At 41.7% G+C, this 16,870-nt stretch overlaps 1 protein-coding gene across 4 annotated transcripts in view; it reads left to right on the forward strand.

Moving 5' to 3' along the window:
• The window catches only part of mypn (myopalladin), a 54,446-nt gene that overhangs the window by 10,474 nt on the left and 27,102 nt on the right, over positions 1–16,870 (forward strand). For 3 of the 4 annotated variants that reach the window (XM_055901892.1, XM_055901895.1, XM_055901894.1), the window contains exons 3-7: positions 7,569–7,744; positions 7,945–7,996; positions 15,940–16,075; positions 16,181–16,420; positions 16,602–16,694. In XM_055901892.1, coding sequence (XP_055757867.1) covers positions 7,569–7,744; positions 7,945–7,996; positions 15,940–16,075; positions 16,181–16,420; positions 16,602–16,694 — 697 coding nt within the window. Of the gene's footprint in view, positions 1–7,568; positions 7,745–7,944; positions 7,997–15,939; positions 16,421–16,601; positions 16,695–16,870 lie in introns of all 4 variants that reach the window. The other variant, XM_055901891.1, reaches the window with a different exon arrangement.

The raw sequence follows: 16,870 nt of genomic DNA on the forward strand, positions 1-16,870 counted from the left end.
CTTCTTGGTCAAATATCCCTTATACAGCCTGAAGGTTTGTTGGGTCATTATCCTGTTGAAAAGCAAATGATAGTCCCTCTAAGCGCAAACCAGGTGGGATGGCGTATCGCTGCTGAATGCTGTGGTAGCCATGCTGTTTAAGTTTGCCTTGAATTCTAAATAAATCACAGACAGTGTCACCAGCAAAGCACCGTCACACCTCCTACTCCATGCTTCATGGTGGGAACCACACATGCAGAGATCATCCGTTCACCTACTCTGCATTTTACAAAGACACGACGGTTGGAACCAAAAAATTCACATTTGGACTCATCAGACCAAAGGACAGATTTCCACCGGTCTAATGTCCATTGCTTGTGTTTCTTGGCCCAAGCAAGTCTCTTCTTATTGGTGTCCTTTAGTAGTGGTTTCTTTGCAACGATTTAACCATGAAGGCCTAATTCATATATTCTCCTCTGAAAATTTGATGTTGAGATGTATCTGTTACTTGAACTCTGTGAAGCATTTATTTGGGCTGCAATTTCTGAGGATGGTAACTGTAATGAACTTATTCTCTGCAGCAGAGGTAACTTTGGGTCTTCCTTTCCTGTGTAGTACTCATGGATAGCCTGTTACATCATAGTGCTTGATGGGTTTTGAGACTGCACTTGAAGAAACTTTCAAAGTTCTTGAAATGTTCTGTATTGATTGACCTTCATGTCTTAAAGTAAGGATGGACTGTCGTTTCTCTTTGCTTATTTGAGCTGTTCATGCCATAATATTGACTTGGTCTTTTACCAAATAGGATTATCTTCTGTATACCAACAATACCTTGTCACAACAGAACTGATTGGCTCAAAAGCATTAAGAAGGAAAGGAATTGCACATGTTAACTTTGAACAAGGCACACCTGTTCATTGAAATGCATTCCAGGTGACTACCTCATGAAGCTGGTTGAGAGAATGCCAAGAGTGTGCAAAGCTCTTATCATGGCAAAGGGTTACTACTTTGAAGAATCTCAAATTTAAAATATATATTTTGGTTTGTTTAACACTTTTTTGGTTACTACATGATTCCATATGTGTTATTTCATAGTTTTGATGTCTTCAATATTATTCTACAATGTAGAATAAGGAAAAACCCTGAAATGAGTAGGTGTGTCCAAACATTTGACTGGTACTGTATGTATTACCATTAGTATTTTACCATAAGTATTTATATATTCCTGCTACCTGTCATTTTTCAGCCCTGTTTATATGTATATTCTACTACCAGTCACTTTTTATGTATAAACCTTCAACCACTCCAGTACCACTGCACATTAAATAGGGTACTGGCACACTGACCTGAATATACTTGCATTCTCATGTTTCTTCAACTTATATAATGTGTTTTTTTATTCTATTTTGTATTTTATCTATATTAATATTATCACTGCATTGTTGGGAAAGAATTGCACCGTACTGTTTTACAACTGTTGTATCCTGTGCACGTGGCAAATAAACTTTGCTGTCTGTCAGTTGGTGTGTTAACTTGCGTTAGTTCTTGACGTCGTGGTTATGTTCTCTCAGTATTAAGCGTGCTCGGTATCACCTTCTATGGTTTAGTAGCTCTGGTGTGTCAGGGAATAGTATTGTGTCTATTCTCAGTCTATGTTTAGTATTGTGTGTATTCGGTTGGGACACAGTCATAGTACCCCTAACTTTGGGACTCTCTGATGGGGGGGGCGGTCTTTCCTCCCTGGGCTAGGGAGGGAAAATAGCCTTGACAGGTGCAGCAGCCAGGCAGTCTACGCAGGGACAAGCCTTCTCTACTGCTCATACTTTCAAATTAGAACCTTACTCATTAGAAATGACACGCTTTTCCAGTGAGGTCCCCTACATACAGTACCAGTCAAAAGTTTGCACAGACCTACTCATTCAAGGGTTTTTCTTTATTTGTACTATTTTCTACATTGTAGAATAATAGTGAAGACATGCACTATGAAATAACACACAAGGAATCATGCAGTAACCAAAAAAGTGTTAAACAAATCAAAATATATTTTATATTCTTCAAAGTAGTGTTGTGGAAAAATTCTTACACAGGGACACTCGAAGTCAATCTTAAATTAATCATTGTTATTTGTCAGCGCGCTGGAGAGATTCCAACCAACTCAATGCACCATAGTACACATGTCAATCAGGAGCTCCTCCTGGGAAGACCCGGCAGTTGTCTTTTATACGGCTATACACAGACAAGTTATATTTGCATGATTTAGCATAATTAATGAATCATTACAGTTTTGTTTCATTCATGTGACCGACCAATACTGTTTCATTACATGTGACAGACCAATAACAAGGCTTCTCCTCTCTAAGCTGAGACCTTGAAACTGAGATATCTTTCGTTTGTTCTGAAAACACGGTCGTTCGTTCTCAAAACAAGGTCTGGGCGTACTGCCAAATTGCAACTACTGATAGTGAGGATTTGTACAGTCAGCCACTTGCATGAACACAGAAATTGGTTTCTAGAACAGCATATAAATAGAACATAGCAATTAGTTATAAAGAAAAGCACAAACATTCAAATTCCCATTACAGTAACCACCCTTTGCCTTGATGACAACTTTGCACACTCTTGACATTCTCTCAACCAGTTTTACCTGGAATGCTTTTCCAACAGTCTTGAAGGAGTTCCCACATATGCTGAGCACTTGTTGGCTGCTTTTCCTTCACTCCGCGGTCCTTCTCATCCCAAACCATCTCAATTGGGTTAAGGTCGGGTGATCATTGGGGACTATCATTTGTTTTTCAACAGGACAATGACCCAAAACACACCTCCTGGCTGTGTAAGGGCTATTTAACCAAGGAGAGTGATGGAGTGCTGCATCAGTTGACCTGGTTTCCACAACCACCCGACCTCAACCCAATTGAGATGGTTTGGGATGAGACTCAAGAGGAGCTACTTTGAAAAACAGTGCTGCTGTTTGCTAAACATTGGGAGTTGTTGAGAATTTTTTGTCTATTGGTTCTACAGACAGATTGGTCTTCTCTTTTCAGCAGTAGGTATTTTCTTTCAAACTGTACGTTTTTCCCTCGATTGTATTTTGAAATTTGAAAAAAGCAAAAGGACAGCTGCAAGCAACCATAGAAATATAATCCATAGATGGCAGTTCCGATTCAAGTCAGGACAGGCAGCCATTGCTAGTGTACCCATGAGTTTAATAGTCAAATTGCCAGGGTAAGAGGTTCTAAAACCCTTCTATGGCCACAAAGCAACAAGCTGTATATTTGGCACCCATGCTGACCAAATTGCGGCCTTCCCAACTGTAGGCAACTGGTATCTGCTAAAATAAAAGAAACACTTGAGTAAATGAGGGATACAAACAATATGATATACAGTGCCTTGCAAAAGTATTCATCCCCCTTGGCATTTTTCCTATTTTGTTGCATTACAACCTGTAATTTAAATGGATTTTTATTTGGATTTCATGTAATGGACAAACACAAAATAGTCCAAATTGGTGAAGTTATTTAAAAAAAATAACTTGTTTCAAAAAATTCTAAAAAATAAAAATGGAAAAGTGGTGCGTGCATATGTATTCACCCCCTTTTTTATGAAGCCCCTAAATAAGATCTAGTGGAACCAATTACTTTCAGAAGTCACATAATTTATTAAATAAAGTCCACCTGTGTGAAATCTAAGTGTCACATGATCTGTCACATGATCTCAGTATATATACACCTGTTCTGAAAGGCCCCAGAGTCTGCAACACCACTAAGCAAGTGGCACCACCAAGCAAGTAGCACCATGAAGACCAAGGAGCTCTCCAAACAGGTCAGGGACTAAGCTGTGGAGAAGTACAGATCAGGGTTGGGTTATAAAAAAAAGATCAGAAACGTTGAACATCCCACGGAGCACCATTAAATCCATGATAAAAAAAATTGAAAGAACATGGCACCACAACAAACCTACCAAGAGAGGGCCGCCCACCAAAACTCATAGACCACTTTAAGCCAAACACCCCACAGAGCTGGGCTTTATGGAAGAGTGGCCAGAAAAAAGTAATTGCTTAAAGAAAGAAATAAGCAAACACGTTTGGTCTTCACCAAAAGGCATGTGGGAGACTCCGAAGAACATATGGAAGAAGGTTCTCTGGTTAGATAAGACTAAAATTTAGCTTTTTGGCCATCAAGGAAAACGCTATGTCTGGCGTAAACCCAACACCTTTCATCACCCCTAGAACACCATCCCCACAGTGAAGCATGGTGGTGGCAGCATCATGCTGTGGGGATGTTTTTCATTGGCAGGGACTGGGAAACTGGTCAAAATTGAAGGAATGATGAATGTCGCTAAACACAGGGAAATTCTTGAGGGAAACCTGTTTCAGTCTTCCAGAGATTTGAGACTGGGATGGAGGTTCACCTTCCAGCAGGACAATGACCCTAAGCATACTGATAAAGCAACACTTGAATGGTTTAAGGGGAAACATTTAAATGTCTTGGAATGGCCTAGTCAAAGCCCAGACCTCAATCCAATTGAGAATATGTGGTATGACTAAGATTGCTGTACACCAGAAGAACCCATCCAACTTGAAGTCCCAGTGGCTAGATGTGCCAAGCTTATAGAGACATACCCCATGAGACTTGCAGCTGTAATCACTGCAAAAGGTGGCTCTACAAAGTATTGTCCTGGCATGATTTAGGTCTACTTGTATAATTTATGCCAAGGTGCATTGAAGCTGTCCTGGCAGCTTGTAGTGGCCAAACACCCTTTTAAGAAACTATGTCGGTGTTTCCTTTATTTTTGATTTATTTAACGAAGCAAGTCAATGAAGAACAAATTCTAATTTACAATGATGGCCTACCCCTGCCAAACCCTAACCCGGACGACGCTGGGCAAATTGTGCGCCGCTCTATGGGACTCCCAATCACAGCCGGTTGTGATACAGGGTGGAATCGAACAAGGGTCTGTAGTGATGTCTCTAGTACTGAGATGCAGTGCCTTATGCTCTCTGGTGTATTTTCAACATTGAGAGTGGGCTCCTGTGGTTGGATAAAAAATGAAATAAATAAATAAAACAATTATTCTTTCTTTTTCTCCCCTATTGGGCTCCCTATAGGCTTGGGCCCAGCCCCTGACTCACACAATTGACGAGCCACATTTATTTAATATGCATTTTTTTTTATCAGTTACCCTATCAAGGCAGCGCCCCCCAGTTACCCATGTGTGCACCCTACCTCCTCTCCTTCCCCCATCTAAAGAGAGCAGCAGAGCAGCAGCAGGTTGCCTACAGTCATTGAGAGTGGGCTCCTGAATACTCCTGTGGTTGGCTCTGGACCAGGATCTCTTTGTACTTTGCTCTGTTCCTCTTTCCCTCGATCCTGACTAGTTTCCCAGTCCATGCCGCTGAAAAACATCATCACAGCATGATGCTGCCACCACCCTGCTTCATCATAGGGATGGTGCCAGGTTTCCTCCAGATGTGGCGCTTGGCATTCAGGCCAAAGACTTCAATCTTGGTTTCATCAGGCCAGAGAATCTTATTTCTCATGGTCCGAGAGTCCTTTAGGTGCCTTTTGGCAAACTCCAAGTGGGCTGTCAGGTGCATTTTAATGAGTAGTGGCTTCTGTCTGGCCACTCTATCATAAAGGCCTGATTGGTGGAGTGCTGAAGAGATGGTTGTCCTTCTGGAAAAATCTCCCATCTCAACAAAGGAACTCTGGAGCTTTGTCAGAGGGACCATCGGATTCTTGGTCAACTCCCTGACCAAGGCCCTTCTCCCCCGATTGCTCAGTTTGGCCTGGCGGCCAGCTCTCGGAAGAGTCTTGGTGGTTTCAAACTTCTTCCACTTAAAAATAATGGAGGCCACTGTGTTCTTGGGGACCTTCAATGCTGCAGAAATGTTTTGCTACCCTTCCCCAGATCTGTGCCTCGACACAAACCTGTCTCGGAGCTCTACGGACAATTCCTTCGACCTCATGGCTTGGTTTTTGCTCTGACATGCACTGTCAACTGTGGGACCTTTATATAGACAGGTGTGTGCTTTTCCAAGTCATGGGGCTCCCGAGTGGCGCAGCGGTCTAAGGCACTGCATCTCAGAGCTAGAGGCGTCACTACAGACCCTGGTTCAAGTCCAGGCTGAATCACAACCGGCCGTGATTGGGAGTCCTGTAGGGCGGCACAGAATTGGCCCAGCGTCATCCAGGTTTGGCCGGGGTAGTCCTCTCCGTAACAGGAAGGACAGTAGTAGTTACCTTGACAGGTACAGATGAAGTGACTACCTGGCAAGACGGCAGTGAGGTGGCCTCCTGTGGATGTTTTTAGTACAGATGGGTGTGCCCTCCTCAGAAACAGACGATACAGAAACATCTGTAGTTCACAAAAGATAAGGAGTTGCATCATATATTTGACATATTTGGGCTTAGTACAGGTCAAATACTGTAGCAATACTATATGCTTTTAAACAATTTCATTCTGAAAGGCGTTTCAATATACATACGGTATGCTGAAGACATTTGAATGATTTTCATAATTTTTTTCAAAATCCCAACTTTAACACTGTGATAGTTAATGACAATCTTAAAATGTCAATGTGCCCTGTGTAGAATTTCTTACATTTAAACCAAACAGATTTTTTTCTGCAGCACTGGCACACTTTGATATTGTACTAAATATAGTACATGGACTTGAATTTAAATAATCCCTCTGATCAAACGAGTGTCTTTATGATGTTTCCATTCTAGCAGGTCGAGGACTCCATTTCTATCATACTGGAGCTATTAGCCAGTTTTTACACCTAGCCTGAAAGACAACCTCATGTAAATTCACTCTTGAACATCTTTAACGGAATATTGAAGTAAAAAATGTAAAAGTAGAGAGACCTTTTCTATATCGCATCTTTTGGGGTGTACTTCAAAAAGTATTCACACCCCTTGACTTAAAAAAAAAAAGAATTGTGTTACAGCATGAATTTAAATAGATTCTATTGAAATAGATTATATTGTGTCACTGGCTTACACACAATACCCCATAATGTCAAAGTGGAATTAGGTTTTTAGAAGTTTTTACAAATTAATTACAAATTAAAAGCTGAAATGTCTTGAGTCAATAAGTAGTCAACCCTTTTGTTATGCAAAGCCTAAATCATGTTCAGGTGTAGAAATGTCACAGTCATAGTCAGGAACAGTAGCCAATTTGTCATCTTAAGAATTTTGCTAATTTACATTTTACATCAATCCATATTGCCGTATAGTAAGTGGTAACTAAGTGCTCATTTGGCATTGTAGGGTGGTGTGGTGGCTTCTTGCTTTAAAGTGAAATAGAGCTCACCAGAACTTTTTCCCAAGACCTGATTGTGGCTACACTTACTGGCAGTTGGCCAGACATACACACTGGGTCAAGACACTCACCACATACACTAATGAGTTATGACTGTCGGGGAGTTGCTAAAGCAGAAAAGTTGTTAGTTTTTTTTCAAATATAACATACATTTATATTTTAAAGTTGAAACAGTTCGATTATTTTTGACTGATTATGCTCAATGGGCTCAATCCCTAATGTGATGATGTCACTAAAAGGAGCATATGCATTTTGTGGCTATCCAGGTGGTTTTGTGAGGGGAAGGAGCTGGAGAACTGCCCTGACATTCAGATCATCAACAACGGCGAGTTGCACTCTCTGATCATTGCCGAGGCATTCGAGGAAGACACAGGGCGGTACTCTTGCTTTGCTTCCAACTTCTATGGCACAGACTCGACATCTGCAGAAATCTACATCGAAGGTGACCATTGAGTTTTGACCTTCAAGTCAAGTGACCCATCTAGAGTGCATCGTCACATAAAGATGTAATGCTGATGTAATTAATTTGTATCTCTTCTGGTTCAAATGTTTAATTTTCAATTAAAACATATTAATATAGACAATCATACTAAGATCATCCGTACTGTTGAGCTCTACATCACTCTCTTATGTGTTTTACAGGTGCCTCCTCTACAGATTCGGAGGGGGAACAACATTTTGAACATGTAGCACAGTGAGTACACGACTCTTCCTCTACTCAAAATAGAATTGGAAATCATTTAATTGTAGCAGTGAAAGCAAGATTCAAATACTTCAATTCTGCAATGTAAAAGGCCTCACTGTAAGCACATATAGTGCCTTCAGAAGGTATTCATACCCCTTGACTTTTTCCACATTTTGTTGTGTAACAGCTTAAATTTAAAATTGATTAAATTGAGATTTTGTTTGTAACTGGCCTACACACACACAATAGCCCATAATGTCAAAGGGAAATTGTGTTTTTTGAAATTATTACAAATGATTATTATTATTTATTTTTTGGGGTGGATCAGCTTGGATATTGCAAATAGATTTTGGCTTCTATCAATGTTATTGTCTGAATGATCCAATACCCCATATATTTTTATTTTATTTTTGAAAAATACATATATTATTTTAAAAATATATATAATTTAAAAATATATATATTTTCCTTTATTCTTTTCCCCTAACCATACCACCCCTCACCTAACGAGAGTACATAAATGGACAACAACACCTAGGATTCTACTTCCAGCTTATACATACTATATACATTTTTACGGACACATTATATTTTACATTAGTTACCTTTTGTTTGTTTTTAGTCCCACCCTTCAGCTCCCCTCAACCCCTCCCACCTACAGTGCATTCGGAAAGTATTCAGACCCCTTCCCTTTTTCCACATTTTGTTACGTTACATCCTTTTTCTAAAATGTATTAAATAAAACATTTTCTTCATCATTCTACACACAATACCCCATAATGACAAAGTGAAAACAGATTTACATAAGTTTTCAGACCCTTTGCTATGAGACTCAAAATTGAGCTCAAGGTGAATCCTGTTTCCATTGATCATCCTTGAGATGTTTTTACAACTTCATTGGAGTCCACCTGTGGTAAATTCAATTGATTGGACATGATTTGGAAAGGTACACACCTGTCGATATAAGGTCCCACAGTTGACAGTGCATGTCAGAGCAAAAACCATGAGGTCGAAGGAATTGTCCGTAGAGCTCCGAGACAGGATTGCGTCGAGGCACAGATCTGGGGAAGGGTACCAAAAAATGTCTGCAGCATTGAAGGTCTGCAAGAACACAGTGGCCTCCATTCTTAAATGGAATAAGTTTGGAACCACCAAGACTCTACCTAGAGGTGACCGCCTGGCCGAACTGAACAATCGGGGGAGAAGGGCCAAAAACCCTCTGACTTTGATCTAGAGTTCCTCTGTGGAGATGGGAGAACATTCCAGAAGGACAACCATCTCTGCAGCACTCCACCAATCAGGCTTTCATGGTGGAGTGGCCAGACAGAAGCAACTCCTCAGTAAAAGGCACATGACATTCTTCTTGGAGTTTGCCAAAAGGCACTGAAAGACTCTAAGACCAACAATATTCTCTGGTCTGATGAAACCAAGATTGAACTCTTTGGACTGAATGCCAAGCATCACGTCTGGAGAAAACCAGGCAACATCCCTATGGTGAATCATGGTGGTGGCAGCATCATGCTGTGGGGATGTTTTTCAGCTGCAGGGTCTGGGAGACTAGTCAGGATCAAGGCATAGATGAACGGAGCAAAGTACAGAGAGATCCTTGATGAAAACCTGCTTCATAGCGCTCAGAACTTCAGACTGGGGAAAATGTTCATCTTCCAACAGGACAACGACCCTAAACACAAAGCCAAGACAACGCAGGAGTGGTTTCGGGACAAGTTTCTGAATGTCCTTGAGTAGCAGAGCCAGAGCCCTGACCTGAACCCGATCGAACATCTTTGGAGAGACCTGAAAATAGTTGTGCAGCAATGCTCCCCATCCAACCTGACAGAGCTTGAGAGGATCTGCAAAGAAGAATGGAATAAACTCCCCAAATACAGGTGTGGCAAGCTTGTAACGTCATACCCAAGAAGACTCAAGGCTGTAATCACTGCCAAAGGCGCTTCAACAAAGTACTTAGTAAAGGGTCTGAATACTTATGTAAATGTATTGTGTGTAGATTGATTTTAAAAAATTAGAACAAGGTTGTAACTTGACAATGTCGAAAAAGTCAAAGGGTCTGAATACTTTCCGAAGGCACTGTATATAACTTTCTATTGGTTGCAAGAATTTTGTATAATAATTGAAATTGAAAAACTCTGTTTTGAATCACGGCATCATTTTGTGTATCAGTTCATAAACCATGTGCCATAGAATTGGTACATCGAAAATCTCTTCCCAACTATTTTGCAATCTGGATGGCACAGCTGTCAATTTTTGGCTGCATAAATGAAACGGGTATAAATTTTTATTAATCACAATTTTCTTTAACCAATTTTGGTCTTTAACGCTGGGCCAACAAACAAGTTCCTTACTTTCTCCCCCTTCTACTTGCCTCTTCCATTTTTGCAGTAATGCTGCAATTAGTTGCTTGTAATTTTGGATAGAGCAGACATTTCCATATAAACTGAGCAAAAAAAGAAATGTCCCTTTTTCAGGATCCTGTCGTTCAAAGATAATTCGTAAAAATCCAAATAACTTCACAGATCTTCATTTTAAAAGATTTAAACACTGTTTCCCATGCTTGTTCAGTGAACCATAAACAATTAATGAACATGCACCTGTGGAACGGTCGTTAAGACACTAACACCTTGCAGACGATAAACAAATAAGGTCACAGTTATGAAAACTTAGGACACTAATGAGGCCTTTCTACTGACTCTGAAAAACACCAAAAGAAAGATGCCCAGGGTCCCTGCTCATCTGCGTGAACGTGCCTTAGGCATACTGCAAGGAGGCATGAGGACTGCAGATGTAGCCAGGGCAATAAATTGCCATGTCCGTACTGTGAGACGCCTAAGACAGCGCTACAGGGAGGCAGGACGGACAGCTGATCGTCCTCGCAGTGGCAGACCACGTGTAACAACACCTGCACAGGATCGGTACATCCGAGCATCACACCTGCGGGACAGGTACAGGATGGCAACAACAACTGCCCGAATTGCACCAGGAACGCACAATCCCTCCATCAGTGCTTAGACTGTCCGCAACAGGCTGAGAGAGGCTGGACTGAGGGCTTGTAGGCCTGTTGTAAGGCAGGTCCTCACCAGACATCACCGGCAACAACATTGCCTATGGGCACAAACCCACCGTCGCTGGACCAGACAGGACTGGCAAAAAGTGCTCTTCACTGACAAGTCGCGGTTTTTTCTCACCAGGGGTGATGGTCGGATTCGCGTTTATTGTCGAAGGAATGAGCATTACACTGAGGCCTGTACTCTGGAGCGGGATCGATTTGGAGGTGGAGGGTCCGTCATGGTCTGGGGCGGTGTGTCACAGCATCATCGGACTGAGCTTGTTGTCATTGTAGGCAATCTCAACGCTGTGCATTACAGGGAAGACATCCTCCTCCCTCATGTGGTACCCTTCCTGCAGGCTCATCCTGACATGACCCTCCAGCATGACAATGCCACCAGCCATACTGCTCATTCTGTGCGTGATTTCCTGCAAGACAGGAATGTCAGTGTTCTGCCATTGCCAGCGAAGAGCCCGGGTCTCAATCCCATTGAGCACATCTGGGACCTGCTGGATCGGAGGGTGAGGGCTAGGGCAATTCCCCCCAGAAATCTCCGGGAACTTGCAGGTGCCTTGGTGGAAGAGTGGGGTAACATCTCACAGCAAGAACTGGAAAATCTGGTGCAGTCCACGAGGAGGAGATGCACTGCAGTACTTAATGCAGCTGGTGGCCACACCAGATACTGACTTTTACTTTTGTTAGTAACATGTCTGTGGAACTTGTTCAGTTTATATCTCAGTTGTTGAAACTTGTTATGTTCATACAAATATTTACACATAAATGCAGTTGATCATGAGAGGACACTTCTTTGTTTGCTGAGTGTGTGAAATAAAATAAATCTATAATAATTCTAATGTTTTTTTTTATCAATTAGTATATATGAGTTTAACCATAATATTTGTTGTAATATTTTTTCTGTCTTTTCTGGTGGATTAAACTGAAATTGCAACCAACTTTATATGGCTTATTTTAAAAATAGTGATATTTTGGAGATAACCCGAAAGTGAGAGGTTGGTATCTGATTAAAGCGAAAAATGACATTCTTGAACAAGGGGTGAGCCATTTTTGCTAATCTGCTAGAGAACTCGTTTGGATTTAAGTAAGTTTAATTTAAGTTTAATTTATTTAAGTTCTGTATGACTGAAGGCTTTAGTGAGAGGTCATGACGTTCCAAATAAAATGGATTATCTTTTAAATATAATTTAAAAAACAAGTTGTTAGTTGTAGGCAGGGCCATAAGCAAATAGGTAAACTGGGATAAGACTAAAACGTTAATACGGGTGATTTTTCCACAAATAGACAAGTATTTTCCTTTCCATGGTGGCAAGATCTTGTCTAGTTTTGCTAACTTTCTATTAAAATGTATTGTAGTGAGATCATTTCTTTCTTTCGGGATATGAATACCGTGTATGTCCACTTCACCGTCAGACCGTTTTATTGGTAAACTACACGGTAATGTAAAATATAATACAAATTGTGATCCAATACGTAATATAGTACACTAATCATAATTTGGTTGTAATCCAGAGAGGTCCAAAAAAATTATCTAGATCCTCTATTAGGCTATGGAGAGATCAAAACTGTGGATTTAAAAGAAAACATTAATCATCAGCGTACAATGACTCCTTTGTTTTTAAACCCTGGATTTCTAGCCCTTTGATATGATTGTTGAATCTGGTAACATTTCGATGGACATAATAAATATATATGCCGATAGTGGCCTTTTTTTTAAATGAAAAGCTGAAATGTCTTGAGTCAATAAGCCCTAAAAATGTGCTTAACAAGTCACATAATATGTTGCATGGACTCACTCTGTGTGCAATAATAGTCACTTGGACTCACTCTGTGTGCAATAATAGTGTTTAACGTGATTTCTGAATGACTACCTCAACTCTGTACCCCAACACATACAATTTTCTGTAAATTCCCTTAGTCGAGGAGTGAATCTCAAATATACACTGCTTAACAAAAATAAAGGGAACACTTAAACAACACAATGTAACTCCAAGTCAATCACACTTCTGTGAAATCAAACTGTCCACTTAGGAAGCAACACTGATTGACAATAAATTTCACATGCTGTTGTGCAAATGGAATAGACAACAGGTGGAAATTATAGGCAATTAGCAAGACACCCCTAATTAAGGAGTGGTTCTGCAGGTGGTGACCACAGACCACTTCTCAGTTCCTATGCTTCCTGGCTGATGTTTTGGTCACTTTTGAATGCTGGCGGTGCTTTCACTCTAGTGGTAGCATGAGTCTACAACCCACACAAGTGGCTCAAGTAGTGCAGCTCATCCAGGATGGCACATCAATGCGAGCTGTGGCAAGAAGGTTTGCTGTGTCTGTCAGCGTAGTGTCCAGAGCATGGAGGCGCTACCAGGAGACAGGCCAGTACATCAGGAGACGTGGAGGAGGCCATAGGAGGGCAACAACCCAGCAGCAGGACCGCTACCTCCGCCTTTGTGCAAGGAGGATCAGGAGGAGCACTGCCAGAGCCCTGCAAAATGACCTCCAGCAGGCCACAAATGTGCATGTGTCTGCTCAAACGGTCAGAAACAGACGCCATGAGGGTGGTATGAGGGCCCGACGTCCACAGGTGGGGGTTGTGCTTACAGCCCAACACCGTGCAGGACGTTTGGCATTTGCCAGAGATTGGCAAATTCGCCACTGGCGCCCTGTGCTCTTCACAGATGATAGCAGGTTCACACTGAGCACGTGACAGACGTGACAGAGTCTGGAGACGCCGTGGAGAACGTTCTGCTGCCTGCAACATCCTCCAGCATGACCGGTTTGGCGGTGGGTCAGTCATGGTGTGGGGTGGCATTTCTTTGTGGGGCCACACAGCCCTCCATGTGCTCGCCAGAGGTAGCCTGACTGCCATTAGGTACCGAGATGAGATCCTCAGACCCCTTGTGAGACCATATGCTGGTGCGGTTGGCCCTGGGTTCCTCCTAATGCAATACAATGCTAGACCTCATGTGGCTGGAGTGTATCAGCAGTTCCTGCAAGAGGAAGGCATTGATGCTATGGACTGGCCCGCCCGTTCCCCAGACCTGAATCCAATTGAGCACATCTGGGACATCATGTCTCGCTCCATCCACCAAAGCCACGTTGCACCACAGACTGTCCAGGAGTTGGCGGATGCTTTAGTCAAGGTCAAGGTCTGGGAGGAGATCCCCCAGGAGACCATCCGCCACCTCATCAGGAGCATGCCCAGGCGTTGTAGGGAGGTCATACAGGCACGTGGAGGCCACACACACTACTGAGCCTCATTTTGACTTGTTTTAAGGACATTACATCAAAGTTGGATCAGCCTGTAGTGTGGTTTTCCACTTTAATTTTGAATGTGACTCCAAATCCAGACCTCCATGGGTTGATAAATTTGATTTCCATTGATCATTTTTGTGTGATTTTGTTGTCAGCACATTCAACTATGTAAAGAAAAAAAGTATTTAATAAGAATATTTCATTCATTCCGATCTAGGATGTGTTATTTTAGTGTTCCCTTTATTTTTTTGAGCAGTGTATATTCAACCACAAAGACCAGGAAGGTGTTTTAATGCCTCACAAAGAAGGGCACCTATTGGTAGATGGGTAAAAGAAAAGCAGACCGTGGCTATCTATTTCAGCATAGTGAAGTTATTAATTACACTTTGGATGGTGTGTAAATACACCCAGTCACTATGAAGATACAGGCGTCCTTCCTAACTCAGTTGGAGGAGAGGAAAGAAACCGCTCAGGGATTTCACCATGAGGCCAATAGTGACTTTACAACAGTTAAAGAGTTTAATAGCTGTGATAGGAGAAAACTGAAGATGGATCAACAACATTGTAGTTACTCTACAATACTAACCTATTGACAAAGAGAAAAGATGGAAGCCTGTAGAGAATACAAATATTCCAAAACATGCATCCTGTTTGCAACAAGGCACTAAAGTAAAACTGCAAGAAACCTGGCAGAGCAATTCACTTTTTGTCCTGAATGCAAAGTGTTATGTTTGGGACAAATCCAATACAACACTCTCCATATTTTCAGGCATAGTAGTGGCTGCATCATGTTATTGGTATGCTTGTAATCGTTAAGGACTGGGGAGTTTTTCAGGGTAAAAAATAAACGGAATGGAGCTAAGCACAGGCAAAACCCTAGAAGAGAACCTGGTCCAAAATTTTTATTTGATTTTTTTATTTAACCTTTATTTGACTAGGCAAGTCAGTTAAGAACAAATACTCATTTACAATGACGGCCTACCCCGGCCAACCCCTAACCCGGATGATGCTGGGCCAATTGTGCGCCACCCTTTGGGACTCCCAATCACGGCCGGTTATGATACAGCCTGGAATCGAACCAGGGTCTGTAGTGACGCCTCAAGCACTGAGATGCAGTGCCTTAGACCGTTGCACCACTCAGGAGCTCACGAGTGTTCCTGAGTGGCCGAGTTACAGTTTTGATTGAAATCTACTTGAAAATCTATGGCAAGACCTGAAAATGGCAATGATCAACAACCAATTTGACAGAGCTTGAAGAATTTTTAAAATAATAATGGCCAATGTTGCACAATGCGGGTGGGGAAAGCTCTTACAGACTTTCCCAGAAAGAATCACCGCTGTAGTTGTTGCTTCTAGTATTGACTCAGGGTTGTGATGAATGCTTATATAAATGAGTTATTTCTTTAATTTTCAATACATTTCTAAAAAACATGTTTTCACTTTGTCATTATGTGTAATTTATTTGGAATCCAGGCTGTAACACAACAAAATGTGGAGTAAGTCATGGGGTATGAATACTTTCTGAAGGCACTGTATGTAACTTCAACGCTGTAAAAAATTATTATAGCCCAGTGTGACCTGGTTAGTTACAATGTATCCTGTTTCCCCTGTAAACCTAAAGGCTGCAGAGGACCTCAGATCAACCGACTGCTCCATCTTTACATTCAGTGGTCTGTGCTGTGTCTGTTTCTGAGGAAGGCACACCCATCTGTACTAAAGAACAGCCACAGGAGGCCACCTCACTGCCGACTTGCCAGGTAGTCACTTCATCTGTACCTGTCAAGGTAACTACTACTGTCCTTCCTGTTACGGAGGTGACAGCAACACTCACCCAGGTGACATTTACATTGTCCCCTGCCCAGGAGACGTCAGCACCGTCACCTGTCCAGTTAGTCTGCACTCTAGATCTACCACCTGTGGACATAGTGTCAGTACTGGCGCAGGAGGTGTCAACGCCGTCCCTGTCAACACCGTCGCCTGTACCAGTGACGTCCACAACATTACAGACAAAGACAGTCACTACCACGGCACTACCGCTGACCCAGGTGGCTTCCTCTGCACTGCCTGCCCAGGTGGCTCCCATACAGACGACTCTATCTGAGGTAATATTCTGTTGAAAACCCTCTGGCTGCTGAATATACTGCAAACATATAAATGGAAATTCCAGATATCTGAAATTTGTCTAACTTTCCTTTCTACTCAGCGATCTTTATTCAAGTACTTATCAATAATGTGTATTTGTGTTTGGTTACTTAAATGAAGGAATCCTTCTTTTTTTTTTAGAACCTAAACGGTGACAGCTGTAACCTAGGTCTAGACGCCTATCCTCAAGGTCTAGACGGGAGGCCGATCATCGCTGCCCCTGTTTTCACAAAGGTACCCTACTAATATTATCCATACTATTAATAATTAGAAGATACAGTATGTACAATGTCAACTTCACCACCAAGCAAAACAATATGATATTATCTTATATACAGTGCCTTCAGAAATTATTCATAACCCTTGACTTATTCCATATTTTGTTGTGTTAGAGCCTGAATTCAAAAATT

Source organism: Salvelinus fontinalis, chromosome 37 (genome assembly GCF_029448725.1).
Source record: "Salvelinus fontinalis isolate EN_2023a chromosome 37, ASM2944872v1, whole genome shotgun sequence".
NCBI classification, from domain to species: Eukaryota; Metazoa; Chordata; class Actinopteri; order Salmoniformes; family Salmonidae; genus Salvelinus; species Salvelinus fontinalis.